This window comes from Salmo salar, chromosome 01 (assembly GCF_965601325.2).
Source record: "Salmo salar chromosome 01, fSalSal1, whole genome shotgun sequence".
Taxonomy (NCBI): Eukaryota; Metazoa; Chordata; class Actinopteri; order Salmoniformes; family Salmonidae; genus Salmo; species Salmo salar.
Window position 1 is genome coordinate 19,589,510 of NC_138291.1, and position 23,718 is coordinate 19,613,227.

Below are 23,718 nucleotides of genomic sequence, written 5' to 3' on the forward strand. Positions count from 1 at the left end.
CTCTACTGAGTAGTACACACACACACCTCTACTGAGTAGTACACACACATATCTACTGAGTAGTACACACACATCTCTACTGAGTAGTACACACACACCTCTACTGAGTAGTACACACACATCTCTACTGAGTAGTACACACACACATCTCTACTGAGTAGTACACACACATCTCTACTGAGTAGTACACACACACCTCTACTGAGTAGTAAACACACATCTCTACTGAGTAGTACACACACACCTCTACTGAGTAGTACACACACACCTCTACTGAGTATGTACACACACACACACCTCTACTGAGTAGTACACACACACACACCTCTACTGAGTAGTACACACACACCTCTACTGAGTAGTAAACACACACATCTCTACTGAGTAGTACACACACACATCTCTACTGAGTAGTAAACACACACATCTCTACTGAGTAGTACACACACACCTCTACTGAGTAGTACACACACACCTCTACTGAGTAGTAAACACACATCTCTACTGAGTAGTACACACACACCTCTACTGAGTAGTACACACACACCTCTAGTGAGTAGTACACACACACCTCTACTGAGTAGTACACACATACCTCTACTGAGTAGTAAACACACACACCTCTCTACTGAGTAGTACACACACACCTCTACTGAGTAGTACACACACACCTCTACTGAGTAGTACACACACATCTCTACTGAGTAGTACACACACACCTCTACTGAGTAGTAAACACACACACCTCTCTACTGAGTAGTACATACACATCTCTACTGAGTAGTACACACACACACCTCTACTGAGTAGTACACACACACCTCTACTGAGTAGTAAACACACACACCTCTCTACTGAGTAGTACACACACACCTCTACTGAGTAGTACACACATATCTCTCTACTGAGTAGTACACACACACCTCTACTGAGTAGTACACACACACACCTCTACTGAGTAGTACACACACACATCTCTAGTGAGTAGTACACACACACCTCTACTGAGTAGTAAACACACACACCTCTCTACTGAGTAGTACACACACACCTCTACTGAGTAGTACACACACATCTCTACTGAGTAGTACACACACACCTCTACTGAGTAGTAAACACACACGCCTCTCTACTGAGTAGTACACACACATCTCTACTGAGTAGTACACACACACACCTCTACTGAGTAGTACACACACACCTCTACTGAGTAGTAAACACACACCCTCTCTACTGAGTAGTACACACACACCTCTACTGAGTAGTACACACATATCTCTCTACTGAGTAGTACACACACACCTCTACTGAGTAGTACACACACACACCTCTACTGAGTAGTACACACATATCTCTCTACTGAGTAGTACACACACACCTCTACTGAGTAGTACACACACACACCTCTACTGAGTAGTACACACACATCTCTACTGAGTAGTACACACACACCTCTACTGAGTAGTACACACACACACCTCTACTGAGTAGTACACACACACACCTCTACTGAGTAGTACACACACATCTCTACTGAGTAGTACACACACACACCTCTACTGAGTAGTACACACACATCTCTACTGAGTAGTCACACACACACCTCTACTGAGTAGTACACACACACACCTCTACTGAGTAGTACACACACATATCTACTGAGTAGTACACACACATCTCTACTGAATAGTACACACACACCTCTACTGAGTAGTACACACACATCTCTACTGAGTAGTACACACACACATCTCTACTGAGTAGTACACACACATCTCTACTGAGTAGTACACACACACCTCTACTGAGTAGTAAACACACATCTCTACTGAGTAGTACACACACACCTCTACTGAGTAGTACACACACACCTCTACTGAGTAGTACACACACACACACCTCTACTGAGTAGTACACACACACCTCTACTGAGTAGTAAACACACACATCTCTACTGAGTAGTACACACACACATCTCTACTGAGTAGTAAACACACACATCTCTACTGAGTAGTACACACACACCTCTACTGAGTAGTACACACACACCTCTCTACTGAGTAGTACACACACATCTCTACTGAGTAGTACACACACACCTCTACTGAGTAGTACACACACACCTCTACTGAGTAGTAAACACACATCTCTACTGAGTAGTACACACACACCTCTACTGAGTAGTACACACACCTCTAGTGAGTAGTACACACACACCTCTACTGAGTAGTACACACATACCTCTACTGAGTAGTAAACACACACACCTCTCTACTGAGTAGTACACACACACCTCTACTGAGTAGTACACACACACCTCTACTGAGTAGTACACACACATCTCTACTGAGTAGTACACACACACCTCTACTGAGTAGTAAACACACACACCTCTCTACTGAGTAGTACATACACATCTCTACTGAGTAGTACACACACACACCTCTACTGAGTAGTACACACACACCTCTACTGAGTAGTAAACACACACACCTCTCTACTGAGTAGTACACACACACCTCTACTGAGTAGTACACACACATCTCTACTGAGTAGTACACACACACACCTCTACTGAGTAGTACACACACACCTCTACTGAGTAGTAAACACACACACCTCTCTACTGAGTAGTACACACACACCTCTACTGAGTAGTACACACATATCTCTCTACTGAGTAGTACACACACACCTCTACTGAGTAGTACACACACACACCTCTACTGAGTAGTACACACATATCTCTCTACTGAGTAGTACACACACACCTCTACTGAGTAGTACACACACACACCTCTACTGAGTAGTACACACACATCTCTACTGAGTAGTACACACACACCTCTACTGAGTAGTACACACACACACCTCTACTGAGTAGTACACACACACACCTCTACTGAGTAGTACACACACATCTCTACTGAGTAGTACACACACACACCTCTACTGAGTAGTACACACACATCTCTACTGAGTAGTACACACACACCTCTACTGAGTAGTACACACACACACCTCTACTGAGTAGTACACACACATATCTACTGAGTAGTACACACACATCTCTACTGAGTAGTACACACACACCTCTACTGAGTAGTACACACACATCTCTACTGAGTAGTACACACACACATCTCTACTGAGTAGTACACACACATCTCTACTGAGTAGTACACACACACCTCTACTGAGTAGTAAACACACATCTCTACTGAGTAGTACACACACACCTCTACTGAGTAGTACACACACACCTCTACTGAGTATGTACACACACACACACCTCTACTGAGTAGTACACACACACACACCTCTACTGAGTAGTACACACACACCTCTACTGAGTAGTAAACACACACATCTCTACTGAGTAGTACACACACACATCTCTACTGAGTAGTAAACACACACATCTCTACTGAGTAGTACACACACACCTCTACTGAGTAGTACACACACACATCTCTACTGAGTAGTACACACACACCTCTACTGAGTAGTACACACACACCTCTACTGAGTAGTAAACACACATCTCTACTGAGTAGTACACACACACCTCTACTGAGTAGTACACACACCTCTAGTGAGTAGTACACACACACCTCTACTGAGTAGTACACACATACCTCTACTGAGTAGTAAACACACACACCTCTCTACTGAGTAGTACACACACACCTCTACTGAGTAGTACACACACACCTCTACTGAGTAGTACACACACATCTCTACTGAGTAGTACACACACACCTCTACTGAGTAGTAAACACACACACCTCTCTACTGAGTAGTACATACACATCTCTACTGAGTAGTACACACACACACCTCTACTGAGTAGTACACACACACCTCTACTGAGTAGTAAACACACACACCTCTCTACTGAGTAGTACACACACACCTCTACTGAGTAGTACACACATATCTCTCTACTGAGTAGTACACACACACCTCTACTGAGTAGTACACACACATCTCTACTGAGTAGTACACACACACCTCTACTGAGTAGTAAACACACACACCTCTCTACTGAGTAGTACATACACATCTCTACTGAGTAGTACACACACACACCTCTACTGAGTAGTACACACACACCTCTACTGAGTAGTAAACACACACACCTCTCTACTGAGTAGTACACACACACCTCTACTGAGTAGTACACACACATCTCTACTGAGTAGTACACACACACACCTCTACTGAGTAGTACACACACACCTCTACTGAGTAGTAAACACACACACCTCTCTACTGAGTAGTACACACACACCTCTACTGAGTAGTACACACATATCTCTCTACTGAGTAGTACACACACACCTCTACTGAGTAGTACACACACACACCTCTACTGAGTAGTACACACATATCTCTCTACTGAGTAGTACACACACACCTCTACTGAGTAGTACACACACACACCTCTACTGAGTAGTACACACACATCTCTACTGAGTAGTACACACACACCTCTACTGAGTAGTACACACACACACCTCTACTGAGTAGTACACACACACACCTCTACTGAGTAGTACACACACATCTCTACTGAGTAGTACACACACACACCTCTACTGAGTAGTACACACACATCTCTACTGAGTAGTACACACACACCTCTACTGAGTAGTACACACACACACCTCTACTGAGTAGTACACACACATATCTACTGAGTAGTACACACACATCTCTACTGAGTAGTACACACACACCTCTACTGAGTAGTACACACACATCTCTACTGAGTAGTACACACACACATCTCTACTGAGTAGTACACACACATCTCTACTGAGTAGTACACACACACCTCTACTGAGTAGTAAACACACATCTCTACTGAGTAGTACACACACACCTCTACTGAGTAGTACACACACACCTCTACTGAGTATGTACACACACACACACCTCTACTGAGTAGTACACACACACACACCTCTACTGAGTAGTACACACACACCTCTACTGAGTAGTAAACACACACATCTCTACTGAGTAGTACACACACACATCTCTACTGAGTAGTACACACACACATCTCTACTGAGTAGTACACACACACCTCTACTGAGTAGTACACACACACATCTCTACTGAGTAGTACACACACACCTCTACTGAGTAGTACACACACACCTCTACTGAGTAGTAAACACACATCTCTACTGAGTAGTACACACACACCTCTACTGAGTAGTACACACACCTCTAGTGAGTAGTACACACACACCTCTACTGAGTAGTACACACATACCTCTACTGAGTAGTAAACACACACACCTCTCTACTGAGTAGTACACACACACCTCTACTGAGTAGTACACACACACCTCTACTGAGTAGTACACACACATCTCTACTGAGTAGTACACACACACCTCTACTGAGTAGTAAACACACACACCTCTCTACTGAGTAGTACATACACATCTCTACTGAGTAGTACACACACACACCTCTACTGAGTAGTACACACACACCTCTACTGAGTAGTAAACACACACACCTCTCTACTGAGTAGTACACACACACCTCTACTGAGTAGTACACACATATCTCTCTACTGAGTAGTACACACACACCTCTACTGAGTAGTACACACACACACCTCTACTGAGTAGTACACACACATCTCTACTGAGTAGTACACACACACCTCTACTGAGTAGTACACACACACACCTCTACTGAGTAGTACACACACATCTCTACTGAGTAGTACACACACATCTCTACTGAGTAGTACACACACACCTCTACTGAGTAGTACACACACATCTCTACTGAGTAGTACACACATCTCTACTGAGTAGTACACACACATATCTACCGAGTAGTACACACACCTCTACTGAGTAGTACACACACATCTCTACTAGCACTGCACAAATCAAATCAAAGTTTATTTTTTTTGTGTACACAGATGTTTTCGCAGGTGCAGCAAAATACTTGTGTTTCTAGCTCCAACAGTGCAGTAATACCTAGCAATACAAAAAATACAATACACACATAATCCAGAAAAATAAACAAATCTTGAAATTAAGAAATATCAGAGCGAGCAAAATCTGGAATAAATATATATACAGTGACTTGGGAAAGTATTCAGACCCCTTGACTTTTTCCACATTTTGTTACATTACAACCTTATTCTAAAATTGATTAAATAGTTTTTTTCCCTCAGCAATCTACACACAATATCCCATAATGACAAAGCGATAACAGGTTTTTAGAAATGTTTGCAAATGTATACAAATTTAAAAATAAGAAATACCTTATTTACATAACTATTCAGACAATTTGCTATGTGACAGAATTGAGGCCAGGTACATTGTGTTTCCATTGATCATCCTTGAGATGTTTCTACAACTTGATTGTAGCCCACCTGTGGTTAATTCAATTGATTTGACGTGATTTGGAAAGGCACACACCTGTCTATATAAGGTTCCACAGTTGACAGTGCATGTCAGAGCAAAAACCAAGCCATGAGATTGAAGGAATTGTCCATAGAGCTTTGAGACAGGATTATGCAGGGTTGAAGGCCCCAAGAACACAGTGGCCTCCATCATTCTTAAATGGAACCACCAAGACTCTTCCTAGAGCTGACCAAACTGAGCAATCGGGGGATAAGGGCCTTAGTCGGGGAGATGACCAAGAACCCGATGGTCACTCTGACAGAGCTCTAAAGAACCTTCCAGAAGGTTCCAGAAGACAACGCAGGAGTGGCTTCGGGACAAGTCTCTGAATGTCCTTGAGTGGCCCAGCCTGGACTTGAACCCGATTGAACATCTCTGGAGAGACTTGAAAATAGTTGTGCAGCAACACTTCCCATCCAACCTGACAGATCTTGAGAGGATCTGCAGAGAAGAATTGGAGAAACTCCCCAAATACAGGTGTGCCAAGCTTGTAATGTCATACCCAACAAGACTCGACGCTGTAATTGCTGCCGAAGGTGCTTCAACAAAGTATTGAGTAAAGGGTCTGAATACTTATATAAATGTGATATCTCCATTTTGTTATTTTATATAAATGAGCAAACATCTCTAAAAACCTGTTTTTGCTTTGTCATTATTAGGTATTGTGTGTAGATTGATGAGGGAAAAAACGATTTAATCAATTTTAGAATAAGGCTGTAACCTAACAAAGTGTGGAAAAAGTCAAGAGGTCTGAATACTTTCCGAAAGGCAAAGTATATTAATAGAAAAGGTGTATACAGCAGTAGTTACAGTATATATTACACACATACACACACACATACATATAACTGCACCACCTATGTTACTACATAATAATACAAGTATCTTGAATGTCTATGATCCTCAAAGTGGAGATGTTGTTTATAGATTCTGTATAAGAATAGGTGTGTAACTGCTCCATACACACCACTGAGGTACAGCATAGGGATGTGTGTGTGTATGTGTGTATCTCTGAGAAGGGTATTATAGCCATAAACAACTCTCCATGTCATTGAATATGACACCTTTAGAAAGACTGTGGGCTTATAGGTAGATAGATGGCTTCAGACTACATGGCATTGACTGTCCTCCAACGAGAGAGAAAGAGAGAGAGAGAGAGAGAGAGAGAGAGAGAGAGAGAGAGAGACTGTATGAGTCTCTATATTATAGAGTGTGTGTGCCATTAGAGCCCCTGGCCACCATCACTTAAGACCCACAGCAGGAGGGCAGTGCGACACACACCGGAGAGAGGGTGGAGAAGAGAACAGCAGAGGGTGAATGAATAAATCAGAATACAGAAAAGTTTATGCAGACAGTGTGTCAGAGGGAGAGTGAGGCCGGCAGGTTAGGGTGAGAAACACTGATCTCTCTCTCAGGGAAATGTCAGCACTTTACTGATGACCACACAAGGTAAAAGGTAGGGGGTTGAACATTAAAACCGTTACACGACATTGGGATCCTTAACATTTAGAAAAATTAATAACCAAAAAACAACATTAATTTAATATCAAAGTGCAGTTATCACAAAACATTATTTTCTGAGAGGAAGAGGCAAACTTTAAGCTACTTTGGTGAATTTGCGAGGCATGGAAGACATTAAAATGGATACAATTTAGATTTTGTGTCACTGGCCTACATACAATACCCCATAATGTCAAAGTGGAATAATGTTTTTCAAAAGTTGTACAAATTAATAAAAAATGAAAAGCTAAAATGTCTTGAGTCAATCAGCATTCAAGCCCTTTGTTATGGGAAGATTCAATACGTTTAGGAGTAAGAATGTGCTTAACAGGTCACATAATAAGTTGCATGGACTCACTCTGTGTGCAATAATAGTGTTAAACATCATTTTTGAATGACTACCTCATCTCTCTACCTCACACATACAATTATCTGTATGGTCCCCCAGTTGAGCAGTGAATTAAAACCACGGGTTCAACCACAAAGACCAGAGAGGTTTTCCAGTGCCTCGCAAAGAATGGAACCTATTGCTAGATCGGTAAAACAAACGGACATTGAATAACCCTTTGAGCATGGTGAAGTTATTAATTACACTGGTGTATCAATACACCCAGTCACTCCAAAGATACAGGTGTCCTTCCTAACTCAGTTACTGGAGAGGAAGGAAACCGATGGTGACTTTAAAACAATTACAGTTTAATGGCTGTGATAAGAGAAAACTGAGAATGAATCAACAACATTGTAATACTCCACAATACTAACCTAATTTGACAGAGGGAAAAGAAGGAAGCCTGTAAACAATATAAATATTCCAAAACATGCATCCTGTTTGCAACAAGGCACTAAAGTAATATTGCAAAACATCCATCCTGTTTGCAACAAGGCACTAAAGTAATATTCCAAAACATGCATCCTGTTTGCAACAAGGCACTAAAGTAATATTCCAAAACATTCATCCTGTTTGCAACAAGGCACTAAAGTAATATTCCAAAACATGCATCCTGTTTGCAACAAGGCACTAAAGTAATATTGCAAAACATCCATCCTGTTTGCAACAAGGCACTAAAGTAATATTCCAAAACATGCATCCTGTTTGCAACAAGGCACTAAAGTAATATTCCAAAACATTCATCCTGTTTGCAACAAGGCACTAAAGTAATATTCCAAAACATGCATCCTGTTTGCAACAAGGCACTAAAGTAATATTCCAAAACATGCATCCTGTTTGCAACAAAGCACTAAAGTAATATTCCACAACATGCATCCTGTTTGCAACAAGGCACTAAAGTAATATTGCAAAACATGGGGCAAAGCAGTTCATTTTTTTGTCCGGAATACAAAGTGTCATGTTTGTGGAAAATCCAATACAACACATTACTGAGTACCACTCTTCATATTTTCAAGCATAGTGGTGGCTGCATCATGTTACAGGTATGCTTGTAATCATTAAGGACTGGGGAGTTTTTCAGGATAAAAAAATTAATGGAATGGAGCTAAGCACAGGCAAAGTCCTAGAGGAAAACCTGGTTCAGTCTGCTTTCCACCAGACACTGGGAGATGAATTCAGCAGTACAATAACCTAAAATACAAGGCCAAATCAACACTGAAGTTACTTACCAAGAAGACAGTGAATGTTTCCGAGTGGCCGTGTTACAGTTTTGACTTAAATCTGCTTGAAAATATATCTATGGCAAGACTTGAAAATGCTTGTCTAGCAATGATCAACAGCCAATTTGACAGAGCTTGAAGAATTTTGAAAAGAATAATGGACAACACTCTTAGAGGCGTCAGATAGCCTAGTGGTTAGAGTGTTGGGCCAGTAAACGAAAGGTTGCTAGATCAAATCCCTGAGCTGACAAGGTAAAAATCTGTTGTTCTGCCCCTGAACAAGGCAGTTAACCCACTGTTCCTAGGCTGTCGTTGTAAATAAGAATTTGTTCATAACTGACTTGCCTAGTTAAACAAATTTAAATATAGGCTCAGAACTGTAATTGCTGCCAAAGGTGATTCTAACATGTATTCGCTCATGTTTGTGAATACTTACGTAAATTAGGTATTTCTGTATTTTATTTTCAATCAATTTGCAGAAATGTCTAAATAAATGTTTTCACTTTGTAATTTTCGGTTATTGCGTGTAAATAGAAAATATATATATTTAATCAATTTTGAGTTCAGGCTGTATCAGCAAAGTGTGGAATAAGTCAAGGGGTATAAATACTCCACGGTTCTTTCTGCCTGCCCCTTCCTCTCTCTCCCTGGCAGCATCACTGGCAGCATCACTGGCAGCATCACACTAGTGGAAACCAAGACAGTTCTCAGGGAAGGCCTGGTTGTCGTGTCGTCTGGGACAAGTTTAGCTAACCCCAACCTTTTCCTAACCTTAACCGAATTCTCTTAACCTGCCACGTTAATTGTCCTAACCTGCTGCGTAAGTTCTCCTACCTGCTACGAAAAGTCACTTCTGCTAGTCAAAACCGGCAGACCTGCCCTGAGAACATTCTTGGTTTCCACTAATGCGATACAGCCTTGCGCTAGCTCACCTGCTCTACCTCTTCACTAATAATGTGAGTGTGTTCAGCCTTCAGTCTGTTGAGTGTAGAATACCCTAGCCTACTCATTGATGATAGGCAATGCTTTACTGAAGTTGTACAGTAATGGTAGTCCAGGTGCAATGCTTTACCATCTGAAGGAGACATACATGGTATTTTGTTAATTCTTCTTCTTGTTTTAATGGAGAACAGATAACAAAAAATGTGTGTTTTAACGTTAAGACATTTTCTGTATTTGTCACACCCCTAGTAAAAGGACAAGGAGAATACATAGAGGACAAAGGAGTACACACACCCATGCATACACACACAAAGCCAGAGAGATTCTATTTTCCAATGGGAGACTGGTGAAAGAAAGAAGTGATGACAGAAAGAAATTGAGAGGGATTAGAGATTAGAGAGAGAAAAAAAGAGTCGTTTTGCTGTAATTTGACGTTAAAAATGCTATATCTCTCTCTCTCTCTGTTTCTCTCCTTTGATGCTGTAGCTGTGGCCTGTGAGCTGAGAGGTACTGCCTTGTTAGCAGAATCCTAATAGGCAAGGTGGAGGGATCATACGTGTTCAATATTCTTTTGTTGTGTTGCAATCTGCCTGTGAGAAAGGTTGAGAGGCCTGCCTGCTGGATATGCACAAAACAATATCAGCAGAAAACATTCTCCTCTCCCCCCTGCCCTCGCCTGGCCAGCACACGCGTACCTACACAGGCCAGCACGCACACTTTTCTGTCCAGCGCACGCTTACAGTACACACTACACACATCAGATATAGTTTTTGAAATGGCAAAATCTCACTTTGTTACCCTTTGAAATGAATATACTGTAGTTTTTAATAGGTGTCAATTTCACATTTATATTAGCCTATATGATGTGTTTGCTCTGTATTTTCTCCTGAGTTGTTTCTAAACAGCCCTATTTTTAAATAAATTATAAAATCATTGAATAAAAACTCTCTGGTTTCACTACCTACAATGATAGAATGAATTACTGCCACTATCGACACAGTATACATGAGCTGAGTAATGTGATAGATTAGTTAGTCAGGCTAATTGTACAGTAACACACTCATCAGTCATACCAACCACTGAATACATTCATCACTTCTCAAAATGGCTCACATTGAAGGTGGTCCTAGGGGGGCGGGGTCTCTCCTGAGCCCTGGGCCAATTAGAAAAATGTGTGGTCCTAAGGAGTGGTGCCTATTGGGTCTTAGGCCAATTAGAATTGTAAGTGCTCCTAACGGAGTGGCCTTCAATGGGGGGGTGGGCCAATTAGAACAAGAGCACATAAATGCCAGTAATGTTTGGGAAATGAATTATTGTTAATAACAAAGAAAAATATGTGTGTCCGGTTTGGTACGTGTACTGTGTATGGTGGTTTGGTGTTGAGTTGGTGCAGTTTTTTATGGGGTGAGATTTCACTGAGGTTTTGTTGTGGTTTTAAGTCAGTCGGGGCGGCAGGTAGCGTAGTGGTTGGAGTGTTGGGCCACTAACCGAGAGTTTGTTCTTAACTGACTTGCCTAGTTACATTTTAAAAATAAGATGTCTCAATAAAGAGCATCACAAGTCTCTGTCTCTCTCTCTCCTTGGTCCCTCCTCAGATAGAGGTGTCCTCTGTTCTATATTTACCCAGCTAGCACATAACGTTCTGAGAACTATATGTTGGTGAGAGTGTGGTTGTCCTATGGTTATTTTGCATACAACTTTCCGGGAATGGTACTTTGGAACATTCTTAGCAAATTTATAGTAATAACAACATTCTTCTGTGGGAATTTCAGTACTTCAGTATAATGTTTCCCACATGTTTCTTCATGGTTTTATTCTATTTAAGTCATGTTCTCAAATTGTTCTGAGAATGTTAGGAAACTTTCCATAAAAACCACAAGGAAACTTTAGTAACATCGAGAGAACATTCTAAGAATGTTATTTAAAAACATGCATTCCATTCTCAGAACGTGAAAACTTTCCATAAAAAAACACAAGGAAACTTTATTAACATTCAGTGAATGTTCTAAGAATGTAATTAAAAACATATATATATATATTATATTATATATATGTATTATATATGTTATATATATGTTCTCAGCATCAACAAAACCCTCTATCTTATTAAGTGTGTTCAGGTGTGTTGTCCGCACCCACTAATCGGCCACACCTGATCTTAATGAGTGCCTGTTTAATTTAAAATTGGCTCTGTTTGAATAGACTGAAATGAGCAGCTGTATATGCATAAAAAAGCATAGCACGCTAGCTCCATCCTGGTGGCGCACTGGATTAATTCCATGGAGAGAAAACAGAAAGTTATAGGTTTGAATCTCACTGATGCTGTGTCACAAAAAAAGAAATGTGTTTTCATGATTAACGCCTAAGGAAAATAATTTCCAGGTGTCCTATCTGTGCTTGAAGTAACACAAAAAGTTTACCCAAAATAATCTAGTAGCGTTATTAAAAGTCTTATTGAAACATTCAGTGAAAGTTTTAAGGAAGTTATTCAAAAACCTCCAAATAACCTATAATTTCCATTCCCCGAGCGCTAATAAAAGTTCCCTCCCTCCCTCCCTCCCTCCCTCCCTCCCTCCCTCCCTCCCTCCCTCCCTCCCTCCCTCCCTCCCTCCCTCCCTCCCTCTCCAGGTGGTCTCGTCCTGAGCAGGTGAATGGGGTGTTAGAGTTCTACAGTGTGTACCTGTCAGTAGAAGGGGAGGAGCCAGTGTGTGTGTATAACAGCTCAGAACTGTTTGAAGACCACACCCTCCGTAACCTGACACCAGGCACCACCTACAGCTTCACTGTCACTGTGAGTACACACACGTACACTCTCAGTTATATATGAGGATTACATTATACTGTGGCATGTGTTACATTTAATATCTCATTATCAAATGTTATTATTAAAAGTATTAATGTTATTATATCTATACATACCTTTTTGTGTCCAAACGAAACACTCACCTTTGTCTTGTAAACCTTGTTTCCTGTGTGTATGCATGTTTATACGTGTGTGTGTGTGTGTGTTTCCCATGTGTTTAGGCGTGTACGGGGGGAGGCTGTTCCTTCAGCCCCCCTAGCGAGGCTCACACAGAGGAGAGCACCCCTGAAAACATCCCTGCCCCCTACGTCACCCCTCTCTCCCCCCATGCCCTCAACATTACCTGGACACCCCCAGACACACCCAACGGTAAAGAGGTGGAGAAGGGTTATGATGAGGTGAAATGGGGGAGAGGGGGGTGAGGTGGGAATGAGGAACAATTGATAATTGGTTAGCGTGACAGAGGAAAAATTCTTAATTGTTTACTATTGGCTATATAAATTCATATTATATGTACTAGATATATAGTGCCTTCGGAAAGTTTTCAGACCCCTTGACTTTTCCACATTTTGTTAGGTTACAACCTTATTCTAAAATTGATTCAAAAATAAATAAAAAAACTAATCAATCTACACACAATACCCCATAATGACAAAGAAAAAAACGTTTTTTACGAATGTTTGCTAATTTATAAAAAAAAAACTAACTGAAATATCACATTTACATAAGTATTCAGACCCTTTACTCAGTGCTTTGTTGAAGTACCTTTTGGCAGTGAGTACAGCCTCGAGTCCTCTTGGGTTTGACGCTACAAGCTTGGCGCACCTGTATTTGGGGAGTTTCTCCCATTCTTCTCTGCAGATCCTCTCAAGCTCTGTCAGGTTGGACGGAAGCGTTGCTGCACAGCTATTTTCAGGTCTCTCCAGAGATGTTTGATCAGGTTCAAGTCCGGGCTCTGGCTTGCCCACTCAAGGACATTCAGAGACTTGTCCCGAAGCCACTCCTGCGTTGTCTTGGCTGTGTGCTTAGGGTCGTTGTCATGTTGGAAGGTGAACCCTCGCCCCAGCCTGAAGTCACGCTCTGGAGCAGGTTTTCATCAAGGATCTCTGTACTTTGCTCCGTTCATCTTTCCCTTGATCCTGACTAGTCTCCCAGTCCCTGCCACTGAAAAACATCCCCACAGCATGATGCTGCCACCACCATGTTTCACCGTAGGGATGGTGTCAGGTTTCCTCCAGACGTGACGCTTGGCATTCAAGCCAAAGAGTTCAATCTTGCTTTCACCAGACCAGAGAATCTTGTACCCAAACTAGTTGGTCAATTAAAGGATCATAGGTGGAGGGGAAGTTGGACAGGGATGACATACTGAGGTACACACGCTTTGTATTTCTACGCACTCCTCCAGCTCGACACACTGACAGGGACATTTTGACAGTGCAAAAATGGGAGATGTTTACCAAAATTGAGGGAGGCTAGTCACAGCACTCAACATCTGTTCTGGAATGCTGCACACGTCACAGACACTTTTAGATAAGTGATTGTAAAAGTATTGTGAATATGGAGGGAGAGAGAGAGAGAAAGGGAGAGAGACAGAGTGAGGGACAAAGAGAAAGAGAGAGAGAGTGATAGAGGGAGAAAGAGAGAGAGGGAAGAGTGATAGAGGGAGAGAGAGATATATAGAGAGAGAGCAAGAGAGAGGGGGGAGAGAGAACGATAGATCGAGAGAAAGAGAGAGAGAGTTGGTAAGAGCTTGCTGCTTCTTTAAGTGGATGGCAAGTGCTCTCTTTTGACTGAAGCTGTGAACTGCAGGCTGGGAACACATAGGAGAGAGCTGCCTACCTCATTCACGCACTCAAATATTAAGCACGTACACACATGCATAAAAAGCACGTACACAATCAGACATTATTTATTTCGTAAAGTTCACCTTTTTTTGATTTGATGTATTATAACAGGTGTAACATAGCTCAGGTACGAACGCTGACGATCAGTTATTTAGTAGACACTCTTATCAGAACAATGTATGGTATACAACAAAACATCACACGTAAGCTTGCTCTGAGTTAGATAGGAAATCTAGTTGTTGGTAGGAGGAATGCCATTTGTAGCAACACGTGTCCACAACGATGTCTGTATTTCTTGACAACAGTAGAAAGATCATAAACTATGTGCAGTCACGTTATGGCTTGGTACATGTTCTTAGGAGAAAATACACAGCTTAAAATGAAACTCGCTCTTAATTTGTTCTTGACAAAATTGTATGGTAATCAATACTCTTACTTTAACAGCAAAAAGATATTTCCAAAATAAATATGTTCGCTTTCGTGCTGAAAATGTTGATGTCTAACAAATGTATACATTGTTTTATTCAAACACTTTAATTGTATTTGTCTGCCAAATAAATACATTTTTATCAAAGATCACACTACTTTTTGTAACCTTCCCATCAGAGTTGAGCTCCATTCAGAATGTTTGAATCGACTCCCATTCAACTCATGAGTTGAAAATAGAACATGAGTGTACACTTCCAGATACCAACAATATATCACTTTTCTCTGGAAACAATGTTCATATCCTCTTTTAACCTTAGTGCTTAGAATAGACCATTATATTTTATCGACAAAAAATGCAGTTATATTAGACCCTACCTAATATATTGTGTTTTGTATTCTAATGGCACAATCCGTGATTGGTACAAAGATTTTGCGGTAATTCTGCTCATAGATTATGCATGTATGAACTACACATTGACACATTCAGTCCAAAGTGGGAGGTTTTAAAAATACTTAGTAGTAGCCAAAGTTGCGGAGCATGTCTTTAATGCTCAGTAAAACCTCACAGTTTTGTTATCTCAATAAAAGCCTTTAGAATACACAGTTTCACATGTTCAGTGTGTTTATAGTGTGTACGATGTGTAAAGTGTGTGTGTGGTGTGTAAGATGTGTGTATAATATAGTGTGTATATTATAGTGTGTATAATATAGTGTGTATAATATAGTGTGTATAACATAGTGTGTATAATATAGTGTGTATAATATAGTGTGTATAACATAGTGTGTATAATATAGTGTGTATAACATAGTGTGTATAACATAGTGTGTATAATATAGTGTGTATAATGCATAGTGTGTATAATATAGTGGGTTTAATATAGTGTGTATAATATAGTTTGTATAATATAGTGTGTATATTATAGTTTGTGATGTGTAAGATGTGTGTATAATGCATAGTGTGTATAATATAGTGTGTATAATATAGTGTGTATAATACATAGTGTGTATAATATAGTGTGTATAACATAGTGTGTATAACATAGTGTGTATAATAGAGTGTGTATAATATAATGTGTATAATTAGTGTGTATATTATAGTGTGTATAATATAGTGTGAAAAATATAGTGTGTATAATATAGTGTCTGTATTATAGTGTGTATAATATAGTGTGTATAATATAGTGTGTATAATGCATAGTGTGTATAATATAGTGTGTATAACATACTGTGTATAACATAGTGTGTATAATATAGTGTGTATAATATAGTGTGTATAATATAGTGTGTATATTATAGCGTGTATAATATAGTGTGTATAATATAGTGTGTATATTATAGTGTGTATAATATAGTGTGTATAATATAGTGTGTATAATATAGTGTGTATAACATAGTGTGTATAATATAGTGTGTATAATATAGTGTGTATAATATAGTGTATATAATATAGTTTGTATAATATAGTGTGTATATTATAGTGTGTATAATATAGTGTGTATAACATAGTGTGTATAACATACTGTGTACAATATAGTTTGTATAATATAGTGTGTATATTATAGTGTGTATAACATAGTGTGTATAATATAGTTTGTATAATATAGTGTGTATAATATAGTGTGTATAACATAGTGTGTATAACATAGTGTGTATAATATAGTTTGTATAATATAGTGTGTATAATATAGTGTGTATATTATAGTGTGTATAATATAGTGTGTATATTATAGTGTGTATAACATAGTGTGTATAATATAGTTTGTATAATATAGTGTGTATAATATAGTGTGTATAACATAGTGTGTATAACATAGTGTGTATAATATAGTTTGTATAATATAGTGTGTATAATATAGTGTGTATAATATAGTGTGTATAATATAGTGTGTATATTATAGTGTGTATAATATAGTGTGTATAATATAGTGTGTATAATATAGTGTGTATAATATAGTGTGTATAATATAGTGTGTATATTATAGTGTGTATAACATAGTGTGTATAATATAGTGTGTATATTACAGTGTGTATATTATAGTGTGTATAACATAGTGTGTATAATATGGTTTGTATAATATAGTGTGTATATTATAGTGTGAGAGCATTTGGCTCTGTAAACCCTCCACGCCTATTAGACGTGATAAATGACAGCCTTGCTAATCTGACAGCCATTTAATATGAAAAAAAACTTTCAACACAATTACCCGATTATCTTGCACTTAAAACTCCTTCAAAAGGCTTTAATTCTTCTCAAAGAATGCGTTGTACTATTCGTCTGGCTGCTCATAATGTGGAGTCAATATGGAGTCCATACGATAGGCTTGGTTCCACACCACTAGAAGTCTGGAGGAGTTTTTCCCAATTTTCCTGGGGATTTGTTGGCTAATCCTACTGGGGATTAAAGTGTGGGAAACATGGAGACAAGCAGGAGAATGAGCCTGTTATGTATTAGGCTCCACATCAACCTGGGCTTATTACAACACTCTCACAGCTCTGCAGCCCAAATGACACCCTATTCCCTATTTAGTGCACTACGGAGCTATGGAGCCCTATGGGGCTCTGGTCAAAAGTAGTGCACTAATTAGGCAATAGGATGGCATTTTGGATGCACGACAGCTGAATATGGGACATTTTAAGTGTGGAGATGTATTACTGTCAATTTCTTTACACAGACGTGAAATGGTTTTCTCTGGGCAGACGCATAATTAAAACAGAATAAGTTCTTACCACAAACATGGTCTGTTGAGCCCTGTATGGAGGAAAAAGAGACATGCTGTTTCCTTATGTGGCTGTAATAACATTAGGATAATTCCTTGTGATTGGTTTACTGACAGGGTGTGTGTGTGTGTCTGCATGTGTGTGTGTGTGTGTTCCTCTCCTCTAGGAGTGATCAGCAGCTATGGAGTGTGGATGAACGGTGTGCTGGTCCAGAACTCTACCTCCCTATGGTTCTCTGTTGACCACCTGTCTCCCTGGAGTCTACACAGCTTTAGAGTACAGGCCTGCACCGCACAGGGCTGTGCCCTGGGACCACTGGTGAGTCACATCACACACACACACACACACACACACACACACACACACACACACACACACACACACACACATACACACACACATACAAACACACACATACACACATGAATATACACACACACATTCACTGTCACGCACACACACTTACACGTGGTGTCTATGCGCTAAGCCTTTAGTTGTGTACGGCACATTTGCATTATGATAATGCTGCTGTCGTGTGTGTGCGTGCGGCTATGTTTGCCTGAGTGTGTGTGTGAGGCGTTGTGAATGTGTGTGTGTGTGTGTGTCATCTGGCAGGCATTATAAAGGTGATTGATTCTAGGGTTCAATAAATGGCCGTCTGGTGACGATGACATTTGGGAGAAATGCCACTCAGGGAGTCAGGGCCTGGGATGGGCTGGGCCAATATGGCTAAACGCAGCACTGCCAACACTGCACTGCACGGGCTGAGGAGGGACAGAGGGGAGGGGGCTAGAGGAGAAAGGAAGATAGCAGGGGCAGTGGAGGTAGAGGGGCAGTGGAGGTAGAGGGGCAGGGGAGGTAGAGGGGGTGGTAGAGGGGCAGTGGAGGTAGAGGGGCAGTGGAGGTACAGGGGCAGTGGAGGTAGAGGGGCAGTGGAGGTAGAGGGGCAGGGGAGATAGAGGGGCAGGGGAGGTAGAGGGGCAGGGGAGATAGAGGGGCAGGGGAGGTAGAGGGGCAGGGGAGGTAGAGGGGCAGGGCAGATAGAGGGGGTGGTAGAGAGGCAGTGGGCCGGGGAGGTAGAGGGGCCGGCGAGGTAGAGGGGCAGGGGAGATAGAGGGGCAGGGGAGGTAGAGGGGCAGGGGAGGTAGAGGGGCAGGGGAGGTAGAGGGGCAGGGATTTTTGAACTGTCTGTAAAAGCACTTTTTACATGCGGTTAGTTTGATGAATTGATGATGATGATGATGATAATAATAATGTGTCTCTCCTTGCGTGTGTGTGTGTGTGTGTGTGTGTGTGTGTGTGTGTGTGTGTGTGTGTGTGTGTGTGTGTGTGTGTGTGTGTGTGTGTGTGTGTGTGTGTGTGTGTGTGTTTGTGTGTGTGTGTGTGTGTGTGTGTGTGTGTGTGTGTTTGTCCAGGTGGAGAGGCGTACGTTGGAGATGGCCCCAGTAGGTCCCGTGGTGCTGGAGGTTGATAGTGAAGGACCGACCTCTCTCAGGGCCAAGTGGAGCCAGCCAGCCAAACCTAGTGGGAACATCACCTATACACTACTGTACACACACACAGGTAACACACACACATGAACGTACACACACAAGCAAGCATGCACACAGACACATACACACACCACACACACCCACACATGTACTGTACACAGATAGAGGTTACTCACACACAGTACTCTACACAAAACTAGGTAACACACACACTTTGCACACTAAGTAAATATTTGCTTTAAAGTGATTTCTGTAATGAATTGGTATAAAGATATAATGCCCACTCAACAACAGCCTACTAAGCATGACAGCAATAAAGATTGCATCTCAAAAAGCGACTTAATAACGACAATGAAATTAAGACAGAATGGGCTATTTGGCCTGTTTGTAATTTGCGTGGTGTGTATTGTCAGCGGTATTCGGGGTGTAAAATGTGCTTATTTGATGAAAGTTGTAGACAGGGGTTAAGTGCCACTTCACTTGGTCAGCTTCTGGCCCGGACTCACAGAGTAATCATCATAGACACACACGCGCGCAAGCACACACACACACACACCCTCTCTCACACACACCCTCTCTCACACACACACTCAATAAAGCAGATATACACTCCACTATGTATTTATTTGGACAGTGAAGCTAAAACGTTTAATTTGTCTCTATACTCCAGCATTTTGGATTTGAGATCAAATGTTTCATATGAGGCGACAGTACAGAATGTCACCTTTTAATTGAGGGTATTTCTATACATATGATCAGTGTTTCTCTGTAACTTTCTCACTCATTCACGATTCATGTATGATATCCGTAATCATAGTAGCATCCACATTAATGTAGACGTGTTCTGAAACATATTCTATTCTTATTTACAATAAAAGTGAAATGACACAATACAATATTTACCATTCATTTCTAATGCATCCAACAAGTTTGTAGAGTCACAAGCTTGATGTAGTCATTGCATGCTAGAAATATGGGATCAAATACTAAACTTTTAACTACTTTAATACACTATAAGTGAATTTGTCCGAATACTTACAGTGCCTTGCAAAAGTATTCAGACCCCTTGGATTTCTTCACATTTTAATGTGTTACAAAGTCAGATAAAAATGTATTTAATTGTAATTTTTCGTCAACAATCTACAAAAATACGTGTTAGAGAAACCTTTGACATCGGTTACAGCTGTGAGTCTTCTTTGGTTAGTCTATAAGAGCTTTGCTCTCCTGGAAATGTACAATATTTGCCCGATATTCTTTTCAAAATTTGTAGGGTATCATGGCTAGACAGTTTCACGTCTTGCCATAGTTTTTCCCGCAGATTTAAGTCAAAACTGTAACTTGGCCACTCAGGAACATTCACTGTCTTCTTGGTAAGCAACTCCAGTGTAGATTTGGCCTTGTGTTGTCGGTTATTGTCCTGCTGAAAGGTGAATTCATCTCCCAGTATCTGGTGTAAAGCAGATTGAACCAGGCTTTCCTCTAGGATTTTACCTGTGCTTAGCTCCATCCCGTTTTTCTTATCCTGAAAAACTCCCCAGTGTTTGCCCATGTCAAGCATACCCATAACATGATGCAGCCACCACCATGCTTGATAATAAGGAGGCAGTTACTCAGTGTTGTGCTGTGTTGGATTGGCCCCAAACATAGGAATTTTCATTTAGTTCAAAAAGTGTATTCCTTTGCTGTGTTTTTTTTGCAGTATTACTTTAGTGCCTTGTTGCATACAAGACGCACGTTTTCGATTATATTTGTATTTTTCTTTTCACTGTCATTATTGTGGAGTCACTACAATGTTGTTAATCCATCCTCAGTTTTCTCCCATCACAGCCATTGAACTCAGTAGCTTGTTATAAAGTCACCATTGGCCTCATGGTAACACTCCTGAGCAGTTTAATTCCTGTCCTGCAGCTCAGTTCAGAAGGACGACTGTATCTTTGATGTGTAGTTTAATACATCATCCACAGAATAATTATTAACTTGACCATGCTTAAAGAGATAATCACTGTCTGATTTGTTATTGTTACCCATTTACCAATCACTGGTCTTTGAATCTGTGCTTGAAATTCAATACTTGACTGAGGGAAAGGGGATATGTAGCCAGTTGCACAACTGAATTCATTCAACCAAAATGTGTCTTCCGCACTTAACCCAAGCCTCTGAATGAGAGGTGCAGGGGGCTGCCTTACATGACGGCCACGGTTATCAGCGCCCACCGTGCAGTTGTTGTGGGGGTTAACTGCCTTGCTCAAGATTAGAACAGCAGATTTTTACACCTTGCCGGCTCGGGGATTCAAACAAGCAACTTTTTGGTTACTGTCCCAAAGGTCTAACTGCAATGCTGCCTACCTCTCAGACCGACCTTACAGCTGTTGTATGTATGGGATACAGAGGAAGGGTTAGTCATTCAAAAATCATGTCAACCCTATTATTTCACACAGTCCATGTAACTTGTTATGAGATTTGTTAAGCCAAATTTTACACCTGAATTCATGTAGGATTGCCTAAACAAAGGGAAAAGTACAATATTTTAGTTATGATGATAATTTTTTTTCTTTAAAAAAATATATTTTTTTTCTTCCACTTTGACATTACAGAGTATTTTGTTCAATTGTTGACAACAAATTACATTTCAATCCATAAAGATCTTTCATTTCTAAATGGTAAAACAGCTATGTATGAAGCACCCTCAAATAAAAGGTGACATTCTGTACTGTCGCCTCATATGAAACATTTGATCTCAAATCCAAAATACTTGAGTATAGAGCCAAATTAAAAGTTGTACCTTCACTGTCCAAATAAATACGGAGGGGAGTGTATACCATTTTAGGGGATAGAGCCAGAGCGGGGAGTGGAGAGTGAGACAGAGAGGGGAGAAGGCACACGAGGAGAGCTAGAGGAGGACAGTAGATAGTCGGTGGTAGTAATCAGTGTGTAGAGATGGTAGTGACCTCTCTCTCAGCGAGCAGAGAGACCTGTGTGTTGCAGCACTGCTTTGATGTCTCCTTCACACAGGAACACACAGATTAGGAGGAGTGGAGAGAGGGATGAGAGCCAGGGAGGAAAGAGAGAGATGGAATATTGCTTTGTCTACCCCTTTGATACACACTGCCTTTATCTGCGTGTCGAGGTCTGTGTGCGTGTGCGTGCGTGTATGTGTGCGCGCCTAGTGATGGAGAAGATTGGGTAGATGTGCATGTCTTAATATTCAGGACCTTTCATTTCCTGTCAGCATGCCACAGTAACCCTCTCAGTGTATCCATCATAGGCCTCCTCTCCCTTCCCATCCTCTCCTCCTCTATGTCCAGACTAAGGGCCGAGTGGCTATGTAATGATCTTTTACATGTTAGTATGGTCGTAAAACTGGCCCTTATGTCACAGCCAGCCAGGAGGGACCTATTACATATGACAGGCCCGATCAACACACACACACACACACACACACACACACACACACACACACACACACACACACACACACACACACACACACACAGTGTGAAGGCGAGAGAGAGAGCTATTCTCCCTGACAAGGCTGATCAAGGGGCCCAGACCAAGCCAAGCATTATTAAATATTGACTCATGTTGTGATTTATGTAGAGCTGTAGGAAGAAAGCTCTTTTTAACCGCTCTCTATTCCTCACTGCTGAAAATCAGCCATCACTCTCTCTCTCTGTCGGGAAATATAGAACATGAACACGGCAGCCTTTTACTCATGAAAGAGGGAGTGAGAGGGGGAGAGAGAGCGAGAGGGATATAGATAAGTCGATGGAGAGAGAAGGAGAAAGAGAGAGGAGAGAGAGAAAGAGAGTACTTGCACTTAAAAAAATCTGAGACGGATGCTTTCATGTTAGCGTTTCATTTTACAAACTGCCAACAGCAGACTAGGTAAATTGGAAGCAATTGTAAGAATTAGAAAGCAGACCAGGTCCGGGGAG

At 40.9% G+C, this 23,718-nt stretch overlaps 1 protein-coding gene across 1 annotated transcript in view; it reads left to right on the forward strand.

The window, feature by feature from the left end:
* Positions 1-23,718, forward strand: part of ush2a (Usher syndrome 2A (autosomal recessive, mild)) — a 477,069-nt gene that overhangs the window by 262,897 nt on the left and 190,454 nt on the right. The window contains 4 exon segments of the mRNA XM_082957499.1: positions 13,125-13,287; positions 13,521-13,668; positions 18,457-18,608; positions 19,706-19,853. Coding sequence (XP_082813625.1) covers positions 13,125-13,287; positions 13,521-13,668; positions 18,457-18,608; positions 19,706-19,853 — 611 coding nt within the window.